This window comes from Anticarsia gemmatalis, chromosome 11 (genome assembly GCF_050436995.1).
Source record: "Anticarsia gemmatalis isolate Benzon Research Colony breed Stoneville strain chromosome 11, ilAntGemm2 primary, whole genome shotgun sequence".
Taxonomy (NCBI): Eukaryota; Metazoa; Arthropoda; class Insecta; order Lepidoptera; family Erebidae; genus Anticarsia; species Anticarsia gemmatalis.
This window is the reverse complement of record NC_134755.1, coordinates 9,387,964-9,406,896: the sequence shown is the minus strand read 5'-3', so window position 1 is coordinate 9,406,896 and position 18,933 is coordinate 9,387,964. Positions and strand designations below refer to the sequence as shown.

General features: G+C 34.3%; 1 protein-coding gene across 1 annotated transcript in view; it reads right to left on the bottom strand.

Annotated features, from left to right (window-relative positions):
- Positions 1–18,933, bottom strand: part of LOC142976816 (transmembrane protease serine 9-like) — a 33,600-nt gene that overhangs the window by 8,014 nt on the left and 6,653 nt on the right. The window contains exons 2-10 of the mRNA XM_076120384.1: positions 16,766–16,892; positions 15,739–15,774; positions 12,745–12,907; positions 9,670–9,878; positions 9,152–9,312; positions 8,683–8,773; positions 8,137–8,255; positions 3,848–3,967; positions 2,275–2,389 (exon numbers count right to left, since the gene is read on the bottom strand). Coding sequence (XP_075976499.1) covers positions 2,275–2,389; positions 3,848–3,967; positions 8,137–8,255; positions 8,683–8,773; positions 9,152–9,312; positions 9,670–9,878; positions 12,745–12,907; positions 15,739–15,774; positions 16,766–16,892 — 1,141 coding nt within the window. The remainder of the gene's footprint in view (positions 1–2,274; positions 2,390–3,847; positions 3,968–8,136; positions 8,256–8,682; positions 8,774–9,151; positions 9,313–9,669; positions 9,879–12,744; positions 12,908–15,738; positions 15,775–16,765; positions 16,893–18,933) is intronic.

Sequence of the window (18,933 nt, the reverse complement as noted above, 5' to 3'; positions counted from 1 at the left end):
ACAAATTATAGAGCACGATTTACGACCATGATCTAGCATAATGTTAGATTTTCGGATAGTATTTTCCTGATCAAATGCTTTTAGAGACACATGCTTCTGTTTTGTAGTGTAAAAATTGAGTAGAGACCTACAAATTTTACTCATTTTATCACGTGTCATGGAACATTTGAAACATTATGTTAATCAAATATTGGAATGCTTGAAATAAAGAGGTGTATTTCAAGATTAACCCGTAACCCGTAACCCGTAATGTAGGAACCGAATTCACAACAACTGTTATAATATCATTGGCCTGTGTCCATCTATTGCAGATGATTCAGGTGGCGTCAGATAGAGGAATATTTGTTACAAAGTAACATCTTCGTTCGTGGCTTAAAAGACCTATGCGGGAGTGACAGCCGCGACCGCAGTTTTGGCAGATGAAAGAGCCTGGGGTCGATGGGGGATTTGAAGCGCGTAAATGTCGCTGCTCTCGTTTATGTGCTAAGTGGTTGAGCCAGGTGTTGTCATGAGTAGAGACGCCATCAGCTAGAGCCTTTTTCCATCTTTCACGATCCTCAGCCTGGCTCTCCCAGGTCGAGCGATCAATTGCAAATGATGTCATGTCACGCTTGGTGCTATCCTTGAAACGCAATACCGGACGGCCGACAGGTCTTTTAGCATCAGCAATTTCCCCGAGAGATATTTTTTTGGGTAAGCGAGAAACGTCCATCCGGTGCACATGTCCCAGCCAACGTAGGCGCCTTTGCTTTAGAGTTGCCATGATACTGGGCAGTTTGGCAGTAGCTAGTACTTCGCCATTTGTAATTTTGTCTTCCCACGTAATACCCAATATTTTACGCAGACATCGCATGTGGAAGTTATTCAGCTTTCGTTCTTGTTTGGCGTACGATGTCCACGTTTCGGCTCCGTATAATAATATGCTCAGGACGCACGTTTGATAGACCAACATTTTAGTGCGGTTTGTGAGGTGTTTGTTATTCCACACTCTCGTACTTAATTTTCCAAACATCGTGGAAGCTTTGCCTATACGGATGTTTACTTCATCGTCGAGAGAGACATTGTTTGAGACATTACAGCCTAGGTAGCAGAAATTATCCACGACCTCCAGAGGTGTACCGTTCAAGAAGATGGTCGGTTTTATTGAAACACCCTGTGCCATGACTACTGTTTTTTTAACATTGATAGACATGGAGAACAGACTGCAAGCATTAACAAATTTGTTATAATATACCTAGTTAACATTATGGCGATATTAGTATTGTGACTCACATTCCATCGCCTTTTTTCTTGCAAATTTAGTAATCGTTAAATAAACAACAAAACTTCCTAAAAAAATCAAGGAAAGTAATTAACAACTCTACTGTACTACTAATCAAACTAAACGAGTTCTATATATTTTGACGAAAGAGCCTATGTAACAAAATTTCAAGAACTTATCAGAATCACCCGTTGAATCATGTCCATTTGCATTAGTTAATATACATTTACCTCGTTATTTTACGTAATTAGCTCTGCACTGCATCATTAATGTACAAACTCTTACTTTTGACTCAGAGTTTTTCTCAGAAGTTACCTTTGTCACTTGGAATATAAAAAAGCTCGTTTAATTAATTAGTTACTAAGCAGAAAGGCAGGCTTTGTTAGTTTTAGCTTATGTTATGACGCATTAAGAACAAAATTTGCTTTTCGCGTTTTATCGAGCTTTCGACGTGAAAAGTCTTGTTAAATTTGGCAAAGTTTGACAAAAGTAACACATTACACAGCATTATGGATCTTGCCTTGGATTGATACGAAATTAGTTTCTTTTGACTAATTAAGTTGATCAATTGGCAAAGTAAAAATACTTACAGGTAGTATATATTATTACATTGCACTAAAATTGGAAGAGTTACGTCTCGTGGTCGTTTCCACATTTGCATTCTCTTTCGCATTTGCCCTTCTAAACAAACCATATTTTATATATATTTAAGTCAGAATCATGCTTGTGCATCTAAACGAAGTACATTCTACATTCCGGCAATAACTCCTTTCGGAGTGCATCGTGCTTTGGCAGGTATGAAGTACAACAAGAGTCCAGATGCGGACAGTATAACCACTGATTCACTTCAAAGTTGGAGAATCAGTTCTTCTTCCTCATGTTTCCAATCTATTTACTTCAATATTAAAACAGATCCATTTCCAATACATTTTTGACATTTTGATATAATACTTTTTCACAAAAAACACGATAAATCTGTAATAATAATATAGAAAATACAAGTCGTTACTAACTGCAGCTACATGTGGTCCGAGGCAGGTTGGCTTCCATCAGCGGCGGCCGGTTGCCCCATACTCCTCCGAAGATGTTCTTTGAGAGCACCGCACGTGTGTCACGCACCTCATCACCCTGGTTACAACATAACAAGGAACATAAATAAATATTATTTTCGCTTCGAGATACGGGAATTTAGACTAATGGTCGGTAGTATCACCATTTGCTCTGCACACCATAGGTTTGAAGGCGACTTGTCACCTTTCAAGAAAGATATTTATGATGATTGATCATTGAATTCTCAGGATCAGGATTCTGTAGGCACCTCGTCGTTAGATCCATGTGACTCTGTTTACTGTTTACTCCTAATCTTCTACTACTACTAATCAATCATGTTTCGTTAACATGGATAATAACTATTATTGATTGAAAAAAAAAACAGTTTAATTTTGATAGTCTTCTTCTACTTAAATTACTTTTGGACAGTTTAGGATACTTCGTCTTCTGACCGAACAACGGGAAGTTACGTAGGACTACCTAGCCCACCTGCTTTACTTTTATGTAGCAAATAAATCTATTGTTTAATCTATCCAAATTACTAATTTCGTGGCAGTCGTTTTAACACTTGTTTAAAGAAAATTTGATGTAACATGGCACCCATATACAGTTTACTTCTTTTGTTAGAGCACGCGGCCTCAATTTCACATTTATTTTAAATGTAAATCGTATTTGTAGCTTTGTCACCAAGACATTGACATTGTTTATTGATAGGAAGAACGCGAAACAGTTAATTTTAGAGCCAGTATAAGAGAAGCAATTTCATGGCGTTTTTATATATTCAAACGTAGGTAAACTATGTAAAGTATTACAAAATAGTAAGGGCCAGTTTGACAGTCTATATTTAAGTGCCAGATAAGTTATCTGCCAAAACAAAGTGACCGTAAATGAATGCTGTAACTGTTAAAATTCCATCTGACAAGCTATCTGGTAGACCGTGACCAGGCCTTAGCACAAGTTAACTGATATATTCAAGCTTTTTGAAAGAAATTTGGTAGAATTTCGAATCTAAAAGTATAGACTTAGTCGTGCGACATATTTTGTATTAAAAAAATACTTTCTATTGGTGTAGATAAATACGCCACGCTTTAGTATCTGGTTCCGATAATACAGTTATTTACCGTTCTAATATTATAGGCAAAGTTAGAAGTCGGAAGGATATTTTATAAAAAATATTATGACGCATCTTGTTATTCAAACTGGCACCTATGCAAGATGAAGTTCAGAGCGTTAGAAAAAATAATTTAGAACGCGTTATAAATAAAAACATTATCTTTACATCCACTAATATTACAGTAATAGGAAATATTATATCACCTTTTTTTTATATAAATACACTTACGGTAATATGGAAACAGAATTAATATTCCGCAAACCGGTATGCGTAATATAGCAACGGGACACTATATAAAAAAGTAAGCAAATTACGGTTTATATTAGGAAAAGTTTTATTAAAATCAACAAACATACCTAGAACAATCAAAGGATATCAAAAAGTATAAGGATAGTAAAACGAAAGTAAATAATGCTACCAACCTCAGAACAAGTGAAAGTCAAAGTCACAACCACCAAAATAAATAAACACTTCCACATTCTGAATCTGGTTTTTAAAAAATAAACAAAAAAGAAAAAAAATGTAAATTCAAAATATCGAATTCAGATTTTGGCGCTCAACGGGCGCATGGTCTGGCGCGCTCACAAACGGACACACACTGAGATGCGCTCCGTCCACCACGTTCAAACAACGACGTGTTTTGGATACGTCAATCCAACCCCACTAGTCCAATAGCATCTTTATGTCTTATTCATACGATAGGAAACTAATCAAGCACAATGTCAGAACACTAATTTATTATGGCCCTGATATGGAAAAGGGATCGCACGCGGTCGGCAGGCACATAATTACTAACGTAAATTATCTTCGCGATAAATGTCCTAATAATTTTTGAGTCGTATATTTTCTGTTGCCTGGACGTTTAGGTCAGGCACCTTTTGTTTTTTACAGAAACCACAATGTTTAGATAGTTGTATATCCTTATTTGTGGACTGATGTCATGAACCTCTTGAACAAGTCAGCACGCATCAATCTGACAAAGTTTCGTTTCCACGTGCTTCTTTGTTGTCATACAGACCTAATAAATTAGCTGTCAGTACTTCAATACTTATTCGAATCAATTGTATTTTGATTCTACTGAAGATCAAATAGGATGCGAGTGCATTGAGCATGGCCCTATAAATCGTGTACGGTGCAAGAGTTTAACATAAAAAGTATATAAGTCTCTGCAAATAACAGTTGTATCTGCTTAAGCGCATATCAATATTCTACACTTGATGTCCAAGAGTTGACCAATTACTAATTCAAGTAACGGTACCGTTATTATTGGAACAGCTTTTTGTGCGAACAATTTTGTTGATCTAGAATTACGTGTCGTGTACCGAAGCTACATACTTAACACAATACGCACAAAAAATAAGACCAAATTGAATTTTGTTTTCGTGGAAGGAGGACTAAATCCTTAATACATAAAAAACATCAGTATTGTGATGAAGCTATAAGTTGGTTGAATATCTTTTATAAAATAAGCTTTTATCGTTAGCTTTATGGCACGATCTGGGGGCAAATAAATAATCAACTTAAAACAAGACCAAACATCGTTGTATTCAATCCTCTTATAGTGTTAAATCATATTTTAAATGGTGAACATCGTTTGAGAGATTTACATTATTTCAATATATTACTGTTTTTATCAAGAATACCTACTTAACGTCTTAACGTAAACCTAAGTTATTAATTCCTGAAAAAGTAAAAATCATCACAAACGGGACGGTAACAGTAAATTTCAAAACGTGATTAAAAAAAAATTAAGTAACTGAATTTTCCGCTAAAAAATACCTTCAATTAATATGAAGAAATATCGTTCACTGTAAAAAAAAAGTAGGCTTTATTCGACCTAATATAGTTTGTAGCGTAAAAGACAATAAAATTGACCGGCTGGCAGGTTGGCTGCGTTTTGGCGGCGACCGGTCGCGGGCGAAAGTGACACTTTCCAACTAGCAGCGTCACATTGGTTGTCTTTTTGCACATTCACTCGCTGCGTACATCTAAAGAGCTTTAATTATGTTAGTGTTTGCGAATGGGTGCGATATAACTCAACCGTCACGTGGTGTGCTACGTTTAAGAATGCTGGCACGTAATGAGGTTCTTATGCCGCTTTTTTCTAGTAATGACAAAAGAAGCTTTTTCATATTAAAAGTACTAGAGTTCCTTTTTTTGCATTTCATAGAATGTTACAGCATCCGCTTATTTAAGCGTAAAATAACCTGTGGTTAGGACTTATGACAGCCGTTTACACTTTAGGTATATGGAAGCAGAGAAAAATGTCGCCTATATTAAATTTCGGCACTGTAACAATCGATGTAACCATATTTCTGCATTGCATCATTAAGCACTTATGCCCTTAGAAATTTCATCATTTCATCTAAGCACACGTGGGATTCCACAAATCTGCTTGTGTAAAGATTTGGTAAAAAAAATATTCAGATTTTGGCTTACAATAAATTACCTTTCACATAAACAGACCTAAGATAAAGCTTATGTTTTAAAAATCAGGTCACTGGCGCCATATCTTCTTATTTTCCTGTTCCAAATGTTCTCGTACCTAAAAAAACTAAGCTGCGGTTTTCCTTAATTTACAACTCAGTCGCATCACATAAATATACCGGGTAATAAAATGGCCCCAACACCTCAGGATTGTGATAAAAATAAAATTTTGAAATATTCTTTTAAAACTGTTTAATGTTTAAGAGCACCTCTATAACAATTTAAGGGTAGTAACATTACAATAAAATTCCAACATCACAAATAATAAATATTGCTACATTAAAATATGAATAAGGTATAAAATATAATTTACATTCGACTTTAAGTAATAAAGATTAAATTAATAAATTAGGTACTAATGTTTATAACAATTTTATCGTGACAGGGATCACAGTTGTAGCCTAAAGAGCGTTTTTTAAGAACTAGATTAAAACTAAATTCAACACTGATTTACGGCTACATTTGATCTGTTTGTACAGAATCATTAGTATTTTCAGAATAAGTCACAAAAACGGCGGGATTCTACACTTAAAATGACTATAGACAACTTTACGGGATTGTAAAAAATACGGTTAAGAAATAAGTAATAATTTAAAGAGAATAAATTTAAAATGTGGTGTATATAGATTAATAAATAAACTGAAATCAAGTGTAGCGGTAACCCACTGTCAGTACCTACAATAAATACAAAATACATTGTTTTAAAATTAAAGTAATTCAATAAAATAATTTGTTTGTTATCCTTTCAGGCATAAACATGCTTCGCACTTATTAAAAACATGTTACAGCTTCCTTGAAACTGATAACAGAAATAAAATTTAAAGATTAAAATAAATTATTTTTATGTACAACAATGAACACTTAGGCAGTAGTAAAATTGTCTTAAATTCTAATGGTAATCTGCACCACCGGCCTGTCCGAAGATATTTAAAATTAAAAACTTAAAATAAGTATAACGAGGTTAATTCGTAAAATATTAAAATTAAATAATATAATAACATTAATAACTTGATATTCTAACTGTCAACTCTTTGTCACCGTTTGGCACGAAAATGGACATAAAAAATATGAGATTTGAGAAATTTACGATGTATTATTACTATTTAACTTATACGAACTGAACTAAAGCCCATCGGGTATTTTTAGTGGAGAAAAAGGTTTTTAAAATTTGAAAGATATTTTTAACAGTCAAAAAACCAATGAATATGTCTAAAAGTTTTAAAATCTGCATAATTGCCTTAGGCTGGTGTAGGCTTAACTTAATAAAAAAAACTCTGTTTTTTGGAACTCTACGGATTTAGTTTCTAACTTTGTGAAGTTATATTATTATTACTTTGATAAAGTAAGCTCGTATAAAAAACCGAATTCAACATCACTTTCAAGTAAGGTTTTTGAGAACTAAAGGTTACCTTCACAATTTATTGATTGAGCAACAAATATCAGACATGATTAGGGGCAAGGACTCAAATTGTATTGTTTTATTTTTCATTGACTATGTAGTTACCTCATTATATCAATTTTTGTAATTCACAAATCCATTATTAAATAAATTATTTTAGCCTTACCTAAGTTTTATAAAACACACACCTCTTATATTTATTTTAAAATTATTATATGTATAGATAAAAAGAAAATATGCAGAGTAAAGAAAAAGTTGAATTTTGAGTGATCCAGTGATAACATAAGAAAAAAAATGTTTAACACTTTGTTGTGAAATAGATTTTTTAAGAAAAAGACGCATTTAAATATTATTGAACATAGTTGTAAGACAACAAACAGTACTATCATTTAGGAAAAGAAAAACTACGAACTAGCGTACATGCACATGTGAAATCTATCATACTACGAGTATTGTTTCAGATTTGGCTCTCAATATTAAACATTAAAGAAATATTAAGCATTCATATACATTTGAACATATTTTACTTGGCACTAAAACCTTTAACATAAAATATATTTACAATAATTTAGGAGATTCCTTCGTTTTTGTATTTTACAACTAAACTTATCTTTCTTAAATAAAGATACAGTTCTACACTAGCGACATCTATATTTGATCAGGTTTCTCAGATCGTTTATATTTACAATTCGTTAGGTAAACCCTAAACATAGATGTACAATAAAATATTAATTCTAGTCGAATATCGAATAGTATACCTATATACATCAATACTTCGAAGTCAGAACCTCAATTTTTCCTTGAACGCAGTTATGTTTTGTTTTAGTTGCCGCAAAGACAGGAGTCTCTGAGATTGGCACGAAGCCAGGGTAGATACCGTGTGATCCTTGTGTACACGCCCGGATAACCAGGTCGTCCGCAACCGACACCCCATGACACGATACCTAGAAAATAATAAAATTATTTAATACCATTTCCAAATATTATCGATACTTTCGTATTACTTGCATACTCATTCAGCGTTGGCTATCTGAACATACTCGAATAAAGCTGTACATTCGTAAAAGGTTAAAATTACTAATGCATTTTCCATAAAACATCCCAAAAACAACCAAAATCCGGCTGCAACGATGGTGATAGAAAAGTGTCCGTCAGTATCTTACTTTCAGTCGAGCGACATCTATCGGCAAAGCAAAACACTTGGGGGTTCTACAAGCGGCTACGAGATGCCGCTTTCTTAATCAAAGACTGAATTTTATAATGGAAGCCTTAGCCCACATTTGACACTCTTTTCGAGTTAAGAATGCATGAGATACAAAATCCACGATTTAAATAATCAAACTAATCTAATTTCTGTTTCTGGCTACTTACCAACAATTTGGAACTTATCGCCCTGTTGTATGAGCAACGGACCTCCGCTGTCACCCTGACAGGAATCAGTTGACGCCCTGCCGGCACATATCTGAAATAACAAAAGAAATATATAAGTAAGTAGGTAAAACACATCAAAGTATTATATATGACTCTACATAATAACACGCGGATTAATTAAGCACAGCCACATTGTTTAAATTGCTTCAATCGTTAAGAGTTTCTCGGAATTAAAAACATTCCACTAATAATTTCAGACATCACTACTTCGTGGAAAAAATATTGCCGTAAATCATTAACATTAACATTAGCAGACATCAAAATATTTTGATATTCACAGAATAGCCCTATTGTACTGCAGTTAGGTTATTGAAAACGCAATCGACACTTGCACCTGTTCAATTTGTGTGGGAATTTCTGAACTTGCCCACAACAAATTTAGTTTATAAGTCTTATTAAAAGTACTGACCATATTGTTGGTAATACGTGACGCTCGATACTTCATCCCTCGGCACTGGTTCAGCGACAGGATGGGTACTCGTACTTCCTGCACGATGGCGGGCAGCTGACCTCCCTCCGATGTTCGACCCCAACCTACCACGACGCCTTCCTTACCGGATGGGTCAATCGCTGGAACAACAAAAATGTTTCATGATCTTTTTGCACAATAACCTACGAGAAACGTGGATAAATTTTCATTATTTAAAAAAAATGCATCTTCTATTACTGAGTTCTTTTTATTAATAGATAGAAGCTTAAACATCACTGTTTACAGTTCTAACCATCGATTAACAGTTGCACAAAACTTTATGTTTAGGCTCAAAAAACGAAACGTAATTACTTCTGTACAAAAACGGCTTTAAAAAAAAGAGAAAAGTAAAAACCCTCTCAACATTTTGAAGCTCCCCAATTGCATATCGATTGTCGAAAAGACCTGCGTCCAGTTGACCATAAAAGCGAAAAAAGCAGTTAACTGTGTATACTTACAAGCAGGCGGTAGGCACACTGGCTTGATAATTCTAGAGAAGTTCACAGGTTTCCTTAGTTTCAGCAGCGCGATATCATTGTTATAGGAGTCAGGGTCGAAGCTGCGGTGACGAACGATGGCTGTCACCGCTCGCATGATGGCCGCACTCTCCGTAGTTATCGTCTGGTCATGGTCACCCAGGATCACACGGATTTTAGACCGCTTAAGTCTGAAATTTAGAAAAGAAGGTTTAGTTTTTCAGTTAATTTCCTCCTAAACCTTGACCAGTTCTACCCTGATACCCATCGTACCAATATAATGCCACCAAAAACATTCTGTAAAAATCTCAAGTCTCGCAGCTCAGTCTTTCTGGCGTAAAAAGTAGTGAGATCTATATAATACCAAGTCGATTAATCTATTTCATCTCTACTTAAAGGACCTTCTGTCTTAAGTTATTACATAAGTTATTATCATGCCAATATTTAAAATATTTTACGTTTAAAACAAATACACCGACCTGGCCATCGCATGATTTGTACGTATTACACTACACAGCACGACGAGAAGTTAATGCTCCTGAAATTTTGCGATGCGATGACCAAGTCGATCTATTTGTTTTAAACGTAAAATATTTTTAATATTGGCATGATAATAACTTATGTAATAACTTAAGACAGAAGGTCCTTTAAGTAGAGATGAAATAGATTAATCGACTTGGTATTATATAGATCTCACTACTTTTTACGCCAGAAAGACTGAGCTGCGAGACTTGAGATTTTTACAGAATGTTTTTGGTGGCATCTCACTTCTTTTTGTAGAACGAACATAAGTCCAATTTGTATGGAAAGACGTTTTTTCTTATAATTCAACATATTTTCCTATGGGAATGTTGTTCAGTTTCATGGGCTAAACACCCTTACCCACCTTATATCCCCTCCCGTTATGCCTCATATAGTATGTACCTATCTACACCTATTATTTATTATTTTCTACAGTAATAATGATTCTTAACTGCAAATGTAATCTTGTAATCTTATACATTTATATGGGATTACAAAGTTAATGTTGCAGTTAGTGTATTTAGAAAACTGGACCGAAATTAGAAAATATTGAATTTTTCCCATGATTAAGACACTAAACCCTATTTGTATTCTAAATTTTAAGCTTCTAAGTCTGCTAGAAGTACCTTAGACTTTTGATGATCGGTGAGTCAGTGAGTCAGTGAATCAGTGAATCAGTGAATCAGTGAGTGACAAAATTCAAAATTTTAACAAGTTGTCATTTTTAAACTACTGGTTCAAATCGACTGAAATTTTAAATATACCGTGTTTATGCAATGAATAATTAGTTGCTGAAAATTCAGGCTTCTTGTTTTATCCACAACGACATTATAGGGGAGTCGAAAATAGCCCGAATTGCTTCGAGAAAAGGATGTTACGGCCGTGCCGCTTTTTTTTGCTCGACTTGCGGGGGCACTTCCGTGCCCCCAGATTCTTTTGAAACAGTCCAACTGGCATATTATAACATTGGTGCCAATTCAACCCAAGAAAGGGTATGTATTCATTATGCATGATAAAAAATCGTTAACGTCAATAACAAAGCAATTACCTGTCTGCAAGTCAACCCAAATCAATAAATTGTGAATTCATTTTATATTTATCGTATAAGGTTTGGAGTTGAGTAGTTTCGTATATATTGTATTAGAAACTTAATTAAGAAGGAAGCCTCTTGTATAGGTAGAAATTAAAGCAAGTCAAATTCATATAATAAATGGACCAGTATTCTAAATAACGGCTTTGTTACAATGCCAGTTAGATGATATAAATCCTTCATGTTCTCATTGTAAGAAAGATTAATGAAAATGGTATAAAGTATTTATTACATGACTGCCTTTGTGGCACAGTTGTTGTTAGTTGTTTGGGTTTGATTCCCAGACGGAACATTTTTTTCTGCGATCTACAAATAATTATATGTTTGTAAAAGTTCCTACGACACAAGGGCAATCCTTTGTGCAGGAGTTGTTACTTATAAAAACAGAAAATATGCAATTGAATAATGAATATATCCATTGCATATGAAAAGTGCGTAAATTTAACATTGAACATGAATATTCGAACACCGGAAAATGAGGGATAGTTGTATAATAAAAAGAAGTTAAATATGAATTATCGCAATGCAACATTGCGTGTGAATCGCGAGTCGTGCGCCGCATATGTGCTGCCTTCCACATAGCGACCAATCAAATTATATAACGTTCAAATTCAGTAATATTTGATATTTTCCTTTAAGAATTGGCTTACCAGTAGCAATTCTCTACCAGTATCGACTATGAAATACCGGCTAGCTATTGAAGATGTAAAAGCATTAACATGAAATCTGATCAGCGCCTCTAGCGGGCGCTATGGGAACTAATTTTGTAAAATGTCATGTGTTTTCTTAAATGTCAAAATCGCGATACTCAATAGTACCGACTGTAGAATCGTGCTACAGGCTATCATCTATGAGGTGTCGTTCAATCGTCCAATTGCTTAAACAGTAAGCCAGTATGCTTTATTGCCTGTAGTGCTCTACAGGCAATAAAATAATTCTCAACAGTGTTCGGTCACGCGATTGTTACGTTAATACTAATACTCAATTAGTTTTATAACATTTGCACTTCTTGTGACTCTCATCAACGTTTCAATTTAAAGATCATTATTTTTTTATCTACAGATTATAACGAGATTTAAGTGAGTCTTTCAGCACATCGTTCTGTGAGAACCAAATGATTTTTATTCGAATTAGATTTTCTCTATTTTGGCAGACTCTATATAGATAGTTCAAAACGGGATTTTTGAAGGAATTTCGGATCATTTTTTTTTTAGATCGTGGGGAATTATCATAATACGATGAGAACTGGAGGAGTGACCGCAATACCGCGAGTCAAAATATTCGGTAAATTGGTATGATACTAATAAAAGAATCACATAGAAGAACCAATATTAAACAAAGTTTGACGGCAAAAGCTTGTATGAAATGCGTGCATACATAATAACTTTTACTAAAGTTATCGCCACATCCATTATTTACAATTTACTAGATTAAAGCACACTTACTTCCTGACACAATGAGCAGCCGTGAGCACATATTCCTTGGTCAGCAGCGAGGCTCCACAATGAAACTGTCCATCGTAGACCAGCCTCGCCATCCACGGGTATCTGTTGGTGCCCGCCGGAACCCCACCCACGATACGATTCTCCTGATTCGACCCGCCGCACTCTAGAAAGTGAACGCAGTTTGTTGAACCATGATTGCTGTACTAGCAAATTTCCTGTTTTGTACGATCGCGATCTGGGTGCACTTGTTAACTCTTTACAAAAAGCTGTTGGTCTTTATTGAAAATGTTGAATACGTAATTAATCTCTGAACTTTTGATAGAAATGTTTTACGTTAATATCTTAATGTTGGTATTCAAATATGGCAACATTATGTGAGATAATGTCACATAATTCCCACTTTTATAAAAGCATTCGAATCTTTTTGGAAAACGTTGAATTCGTAATTGGATTCTGCTTTTTTAAAACGATGTTTCACTTTACTGAAATTTAAATATGGCAACTTTTTGTGAGACAATTTTGAAAGCTTTCCCTCTTTTTCTAATAAGGGATTTTTTTTCTTTTACTATATTGGTCCAAGTAATAAGTAATTCTGATTAGAGCAAGGAACCTCTCTCTATTTTTTGGTGGTATATTTGGTTAGTGGTTAACAGTATACTTACCTACAAAAATATAACAAGGTACATAAACATAATGTTATTAAAGTTACGGTAACTTAATATTACTGGTGCGAATAAGGTAACAAGCGTGAAGGTGAAATTATCTACGAAGACCAACTAAGTTAATAACAGGTTTGTATATAAGAATATATTACAATTAAATATACCCTTAATAGTAAAATATACGTTTAAATTATAGGTACATAAATAATTTATATATACAATATCAATACATATACAATTTCACAATCGCATGTTAACAAATCTACATTAATAAATTATCTAAACAGTTAGCAGACACACAAAACTGATAAAAAAACATATATACGTATGTGATTCCCTGTGCTGAATGTGAGGTAAGATATAAAAAGTTTAATATGACTATTTTCCTCAGTTACCTTCAGTAATTTGTTATTTATTACTAGGTTAAAAAAAAGTCAATATAACATCAGTGATCTCTAAAATTGACATACTCAGAGAGTACAGTAATGATACTTACACAAACTTTTGTATATTATGTCTTTGTCATTTGCATTTGCTTACGATTTTAAGAAAAAAAGTTGTACATTTCTGGACAGAATCCTTTTTTTCATCTGTTGCCATTTATTCCACACTGTTTCCAATTTTAAACTTGTATCGTAAACCATTCCGTAGTGGCCAGTATGACAGGAACGGGAAATAACAGTGTGGAGCATGAAACGAGTAGAAGCAGTTATAGCAGTTACTGTTAATAGCAGGCCGATCCGACGGAGATCGAGTCCATTACACTTTCACTGTGATGTGAGGTTCAACGCACACTCGAGTACTCGTGAACAGCTGTTTGTGTAAACATATAAGACTGAATGCTAGGAGTGCGGAGATAAATGCTGAATATGGGAGAATTACTATGGTGACTACTTTTTGTATAGGTTTTAAAGAGATATGTGTCAGTCTGAAACTCGTATAGTTTTCTCTAAACTCTTGTCTTCCGATTTTTGGCATTTAGGGATGATTATTGCCCATGCAATTATTTGAATATACCTACAAGATGTCGTTTATTAAAATACGTCTACATTGCTATGTGTCTGGAAAATCTTTAGCTTTTTTAAACCTCCATAAGGCAAGTCTGATACAAAAGTATCGGAGACACAAGCCACTTTAAAAAAATCCTACATTTTAAATAAACGCCAATTATTCATTAACTATTAATTAAAACTGACCTGACTTGCTAGAAAGCCTTAGAAAATGGGTAAAACAGGCAATAAACTCCATAAGCAACATGTTTAAGTGCAAGTATCCAGTAGATAGTAATTAGAAGCCAGTTAGCACCGGACTTCCCGAACAACTGGAGTTAATACCTAGCGTTCAATAACCTTTAACAAGACTATAACGAGCTAACCTAACAAGTTGCCGAGCGATATTTTATTATTATATTTCTGTGCTATGTACTTTACTAACCCCCGGTTTCTGATTACATATAGTGGTAGTTTATCTATTTAATAGCGGATTTTTTAATGAGTTTTAACGCTATTGAACAGATAAACTACCGCTAAATGCACCTCAGAAACCGGAGGTTATAAAACTATTGAAACAGACTTGATTTTCTTTGGGTATACGTTCTCTATATAAATCCAAAGTAAGTAAGTAAGAAAGTAAAATTTTCATTTTTTTTGTTGTTGTTATAAACAAAATATGTAACGTTCTATATTAGTTACATAAGTACAGATCATGCTGAATTGTTATTATCTAACTAGATTAACTAGATTTATAAATACCTAATACATGCTAAACTCATCGGTCGTAATAAATTTTCAAATGTTACGTTCAGTGGGCAGAATAGTTATACATTTTAGGTTTTTATAGAGTTTTATGTTTCCTAACAATATACGAGTATAAGTATAATGCGTATTTTTTGTTACAATATAACATACACAAATAATTATTAAGTTCTATACACATATACACAATACATAAAAATACACACAACTAAAGAAATATTATTAACAATTGACAATAATCTATACGAATAAGTTACGGTTTCACCGCGTCTGGATAAATGAGAGATTCTTAAAGACTTTACAAATTATTGTCGCCAATGTAATCATCAGATAGTAACCTTTACAGTCCCACTGCTGGGCAAGGGTCCCTTCCCGTACGAGGGAGGGGTTAGGCCATTTATCCATTAGAAACAATTATATATCCAGAAAAAGAATTATATATCCAGAAGTGGTAAAACCGATGCAGATTACATCAAATAAAACCCTTTCCAACTAACACAAACGTATATTCTACATAAATAATTCTACAAAAATATATTACAGAGGAGATCTACATTGGGTGCTGTACTGTAACTTACCCATCTTTCTAGGGAGTGGGTTTGCCCTGCCGCACTCTAAAACGTGAATGTGAACATTAGAATTGCTTGAAAACTTACAGTGTCTAGTTGCTATATATACTGTGCTTACTACTAAATGAACATTGTGTAAAAATTTGCTGAAAAAGATTTAAAAAATCCTTCGAACTTGTGTGGTTCAGTCGATTTTTTGCTCATATTTGCTCATATTTCGATATTTTATTGGTGTTTTGCTGTTCAGTTTTGCATTTCTTTTTCAAAATCTTAGATTTTTATCAATATTTAATCATTCTGGTTTGAAACCATCATTGATAAGCACTCTTTGCAGAAAAGTTGACCTAGATATAAACACCAATAGAATTTCGGGCAGCGAACTTCCGATACATGGTCTAACGCCCTATGAACTTGGGGTAAAGAACCATGAAAGTAGAAACTCGATCCATTGCACTTTGCAGAAGGTGTGGTGAAACAAACTAATTAAAATATGCCAAGTTTACATAACTGGTAGAACGCTACTGCATTATATTAAGTCAAGTCTTAATATTATCTAGATGTCATAAATCTGAAGTTTCACTCGAAATTTTTTAGATAAACTTCTTGTGTTTGTCACCATTATCTTTCATCAAAATAACTTATTCACATTAACACTTCTCTTGTATTGGATGTGATATAATGCTTAACAGTTTTGTAAAATAAATAAATAACAGACATTTTCTAACGTTTGACAATCCTAAAAAATTTCTTTCCAGAATCTTGCATCAAAAAAATCCGAATTAGACTCATAGCTATTGAGATCGAAATCATGATTTGTAATATGAGAAATAGACTGTTCTTAACTTTAGACTTTCGATTGAACAAAAAAATGGGTACAGCGTGCAGTTTTTTGCATACTGAAAGTGCCCGTGCCATTGAGTTCGATCTCATACGTCATCAAACACTCAAGATACGACAGCTAAAAATCGAAAAATTTGACAGTGTATCGTGCATAGACTAAAAGTAGTAAGTACATATTCCCATGCATTTTACTTACCGCACGAACATTGCTTCACCTGGTTGTCGTCATCATCGTCCTCGACGCTCTGCTCCTCCAAGATGGGGACTTCCAAGCCGAATATAGCATCGAACAGGAACCTTTGAGTTCTGTTGCCTGACGACACCTGGAATTGAGAAAATGCCTTATTAAATAAAATAACTTTTTTAACTTTTACATTTTCATACCAAGTGATCTGCAGCTCTTTGTTCTTAAGTATAAAAGTAGTACAACGCTAAAAGGCCGGTAATAAAATCGTATTTTTTATGGACGAAACATAACGCTTCTCTCATGTTTACAATTGGTTAGTTCCAATAATCTTTTTGATTATGAACAGTGAACGACGTTGCCTTGTAACCAAACAATTATGGCTTTTTCTTTATCGAAAGATAGGTTATTGAATCCTACCATAAGTTGTTAACTGACTAAACTACTTACAGCACAGTTTAAATTCTCGAACTGCAATGAAAAGCAACTATCCATCAGTATACCACAACGAAACCTTACACGTACGACGGTATCAGTTAAACTAGTCATGTCATTCCGATCCTAATCCAAGGTGAGGAAAGTAACATCGGAATTCGAACTAATACGCTACCAGAATTAATTTCCATTCAATGACTTGGAGATTTAAGTGTCTTGTAAAAGCATTACTATTTTATAAAATACTTTCGTGGGCTTCTTGTGGATCCATACAAAAGAAATAAAGACCTGTTTCAACAATATTTTTTTTGCTAAGTCATCATCTCTTTATAATCGCAAATAGACACAATGCAAACACAATTACACCCATAATCATGCTAATACATAGTCGTATGTGCTATTCGGGTATGTCATAACAAGTTTTATGTAGCCGGACAATTTGCGTGTCTCAATCGGAAGTAGGTAATCGTGCTAAATTACTTAAACGCCGCATGCAAATTGGCATGTTAACTTTTATGTTTTATTACATCATGAGCATACAAAAATGATGGTTCCGTCGGAAATGCACTTATGTAAGTTTTGTTTACCATTTTAGCGTTGGCAACGCGGTTTACTTTCGCGGCGCGAGCACGCCATGGTTGCGCAATCTCGATGTTAATTGGCAACTAATGTCAATGTTGCTTTCACAATCTTAACAGCACTGTTCCGGTATGTTATTATCCTTTTTTTCCATTTTGATTTCAGCTTCACTTCACTTTCTCATCTCACGGCGTGACGGGTAATTTGTAATGTTAAGAAGCCATTAGTACTCGTGAATGTAAAATGTTTGATTGATTGATTAATTGTATTAATCATATTTGGTAAAACGAAATCAAAATCAAATTATTATCCCATTACGGTGGTTATTAAGAAACGAAAATCAAATCTCTAACGGATATGCTTTTAAAAATGGTAACATTTAATTCCTTTTATAGTTGCAACACCGAATTGGGATTCCCCGGCCATAAGTGTTGAGTTGAAGTGTGTCAGTGGTCAATACCATACAGGGTAGTCGGGAGCCGGTATGTACGAATGTCATTCGAGTGGTTGACAGACGAATGCGCAATGATAGTTACGTACTTTCCCTTGTGTGACCTACTCATATAATCACAATGACGTAAGACTTGTCCACACTGTTAGCTAACAGTATATTGTGACGTAACTGTTGCTTATGAGGCTAAGGTTGGCGATGTGCCATGTGTACGCCGCTTATAAGGTCATCTATGTCATGTAGGAAGTTAGATAATAATTGTATTGAGTCTGTTTCATAATGGGTATCGATCAAGCTATGATGTGGGTGACTCATTGCTGTGAAGACTTGAAGGGGACAATGTCCTCGACGGACATCACAAGGCAGAATTTCACAATGTTAGATGTGAAAATTGTAATTAACTAATCTTAATTCTTAATCCAACAGTAATTATATTTTTGTGACACAGTTAAACCATGTTCTTGTCTTATAAAGAGAGGATTTAGGCATTGACTATTTGGGTCCACCACGCTTGCTCGGCTATATAAATATATCGTAAACATAACAATTAAATGATTCTTATTTACCTAGTTTTAAAAACAATTAAGGAACTAGATATTTATTTCACGCAACGTACAAAAAATAATTAATAAGCAGAATCAAGACACTAATTATAACCCAAAGCCTTTGATTTATTTCTTTTATCAGTCATATAAATCGTGATTATATCAGAAAC